Below are 3,284 nucleotides of genomic sequence, written 5' to 3' on the forward strand. Positions count from 1 at the left end.
AATCCACTAAACGCATTCTCCAATAACAACCACCAACAACCTCCAGCCATGCCGCGTAAGCTATCCTCTGACAGTGAGTGCTAGCTAGACCCCAGATTATATAGGAGAGGGTATGACAGGTATATAGACTGGTGAGCATGCAGTGTGTAAGCGCACGTTCACACTGTCCACTGAACAAAAAAAAACAAAGACAGAAATACAATGATTGAATATCCTGAAGTAAATAAGTGTATGAAAATAATTTAGGGGACTTAGCTAACATGTTTTTTGATGGAAAAAGAAAATGGAAAAGCCATCCCACCACGTCACAGTGACGGGAATTGAGACAGTCCTAACTCTAATATTAAAAACCTTACCGTTTGTCAAGTGGCATGTCGTTGTCTTCCTTATTACCGGTCTTTTCACTGACTGGCGTTTTCATTGTAAGCTCCATAAAATATATTTAGAAATCTCTTTTGTGTTGTATATTAGATGTGATTTTTTTCATTCTTTCATCCTCAGGAAATCCTTGTGAGAAGAACGGTTTATCACTCAATTGTAAAAAAGAAGATATCGAGAAGCACTGTAATGAAGAAAACCTCATTACCCTTCATGGACCTCCTGGACTTCACAGTACTTCACTTTCTTATAATCCTAATAATGAGGAACCCTCTCCTGAGCAATCTCGCATTATTACCACAATTCCAGATGACAAAACAGACACAAGATTTCAATGTGACAAGCAACTTGCAAAAAGCTCAGTTTTTTTAACACAAAGAAAGCACAAAGGAGAGAAGCCATACTCCTGTTCAGAATGTGGGAAATGCTTTATAACTAAATCACAATTTGTTATACATGAGAGAATTCACACAGGAGAAAAGCCATTTTCATGTTTAGAATGTGGGAAATGCTTTACAAATAAATCACAATTTGTCAGACATGAGAGAATTTACACAGGAGAAATGCCATTTTCATGTTTAGAATGTGGGAAGGCCTTCACAGATAAAGCGAGTTTTAGTAGACATTGGAGAATTCACACAGGAAGGAAGCCATTTTCATGTTCAGAATGTAGGAAATGCTTTATAGATAAAGCAAGTCTTAGTAGACATCAGAGAACTCACACAGGAGTGAAGCCATATGCATGTTCAGAATGTGGGAAATCCTTTATAGATAGAGGGAGTCTTACTAAACATCAGAAAATTCACACAGGAGAAAAGCCATATTCCTGTTCAGAATGTGGGAAGACCTTCGCTTTTAGAGTGCATCTTATTAAACATCAGAGTATTCATGCAGGAGAGAAGCCGTATTCATGTTCAGAATGTGGGAAAGGCTTTACAGAAAAAGGGAATCTTATAAAACATCAGAGAATTCACACAGGAGAAAAGCCATATTCATGTTCACTATGTGGGAAGTCCTTCACAGATAAAGGGCATCTTAGCAGACATCAGAGCATCCATACTGGAAAGAAGCCATGTTCATGTTCAGAATGTGGGAAATGTTTTAGAGATAATTCAGTGCTTGTTAGACATCAGAGAATTCACACAGGAGAGAAGCCATATTCATGTTTAGAATGTGGGAAATGCTTTACAGATAAAGGGACTCTTATTAAACATCAGATAAGTCATAGCGAAGAGAAGCCGTACTCATGTTCAGAATGTGGGAAAACTTTTAAGCATAAATCATGTCTTGTAAGACACGAGAGAAGGCATTCCGGAAATAAACTGTAATTATGTTATATGTTTTTTTCATGATAATAAACATTGGTCAGCATAAATGAGTACACCCCCTTTGATTGATAAGATTTTAACTCCTTAACACCCGGAGCTTTTTTCGGCTTTGCATTTTCGTTTTTCGCTCCTCTTCCCAGTGCCATAACATTTTTTTGGTTTTCCGTCAATATGTCCATGTGAGGGCTTGTTTTTTGCGGGATGGGTTGTACTTTTGAACAACACCATTGGTTTTATCATGTTGTGTACTAGAAAGCTGGAAAAAAAATTCCAAGTGCGGAGAAATTGCAAAAAAAGTGCAATCCCACACTTGTTGTTTGTTTGGCTCTTTTACTAAGTTCACTAAATGCTAAAACTAACCTGCCATTATGATTCTCCAGGTCATTACAAGTTCATAGACACAAAAAAACATGTATAGGTTCTTTTTTATCTAAGTGGTAAAAAAATTCCAAACTTTGTTAAAAAACTAAATTTGAGCCATTTTCCGATACCCGTGGTGTCTGTTTTTTTTCGTGATCTCGGCTTGGTTGAGGGCTTATTTTTTGCGTGACGAGCTGACATTTATAATGATATCATTTTGGTGCATCATCTTTTGATCCCCCGGTATTGCATTTTAATGCAATGTCATGGTGAACAAAAAATGTAATTCTGGCGTTTTTTTTCCTCACTACGCTGTTTAGCGATCAGGTTAATCCTTTTTTTTTTTTTTTTTTAATTGATAGATCAGGCGGTTCTGAACACGGCAATACCAAATGGCATATGTTCGATTTTATTTTTATTGTTTTATTTTGAAAGGGGCGTGATTTGAACTTTTATATTTTTTATTTTTTTATATTTTTTTAAATATTTGTTTCTACTTTTGGCATACTTCAATAGTTTCCATGGGAGACTAGATGCTGCCATAGCCCGATCGGCTCTGCTAAATACAGGCGATGATCAAATCGCCTCTAGCAGATTTACTTGCTATGAGCACCGACCACTGGGTGGCGCTCACAGCAAGCCGGCACTGACAACCATAGAGGTCTCCAAGAGACCTCCGGTTGTCATGCCAACACACCGGTGACCCGCAATCACATGACAGGGTCACCAGTGCGTATTTCCTGTGCGATTGCCGGAAGCGTTTGTTAAATGCCGCTGTCAGAGTTTGACAGCGGCATTTAACTGGTTCCACCTGTGGCTATTGCGGGCACTTGTCAGCTGTTCAAAACAGCTGCCATGTCCCGGGAAAGATGTGGGCTCTCCGCCGGAGCCCACAACAAAGCGATGGAGTCCGACATCGGCATAAATGTTGGAAAGGGGTTAAATATTACATAATAACGGTCTGTGCCACAGGACTGGCGTATAGCAAATGTGGGGCCAATATTCAAAAAAGGGGCAAAAACTGAACTTGGAAATTTTAGGCCAGTAAGCTTAACCTCTACTGTGTTTAAAATCCTGGAGGGCATTCTAAGGGATGCTATACTGGAGTATCTGAAGAGGAATAAATGACCCAATATCAACATGGGTTTGCGAGGGACCGTTGCTGTCAGACTAATCTGATCAGCTTCTATGAAGAGGTAAGTTCCGGACTGGACCAAG

At 39.1% G+C, this 3,284-nt stretch overlaps 1 protein-coding gene across 1 annotated transcript in view; it reads left to right on the forward strand.

The window, feature by feature from the left end:
• Positions 1 to 1,772, forward strand: part of LOC143793404 (uncharacterized) — a 229,410-nt gene extending 227,638 nt beyond the window's left edge. The window contains exon 15 of the mRNA XM_077280351.1: positions 502 to 1,772. Coding sequence (XP_077136466.1) covers positions 502 to 1,706 — 1,205 coding nt within the window. The 3' untranslated portion in view covers positions 1,707 to 1,772. The remainder of the gene's footprint in view (positions 1 to 501) is intronic.
• The last annotated feature ends 1,512 nt before the right edge of the window (positions 1,773 to 3,284 follow it).

This window comes from Ranitomeya variabilis, chromosome 1 (genome assembly GCF_051348905.1).
Source record: "Ranitomeya variabilis isolate aRanVar5 chromosome 1, aRanVar5.hap1, whole genome shotgun sequence".
Classification (NCBI taxonomy): domain Eukaryota; kingdom Metazoa; phylum Chordata; class Amphibia; order Anura; family Dendrobatidae; genus Ranitomeya; species Ranitomeya variabilis.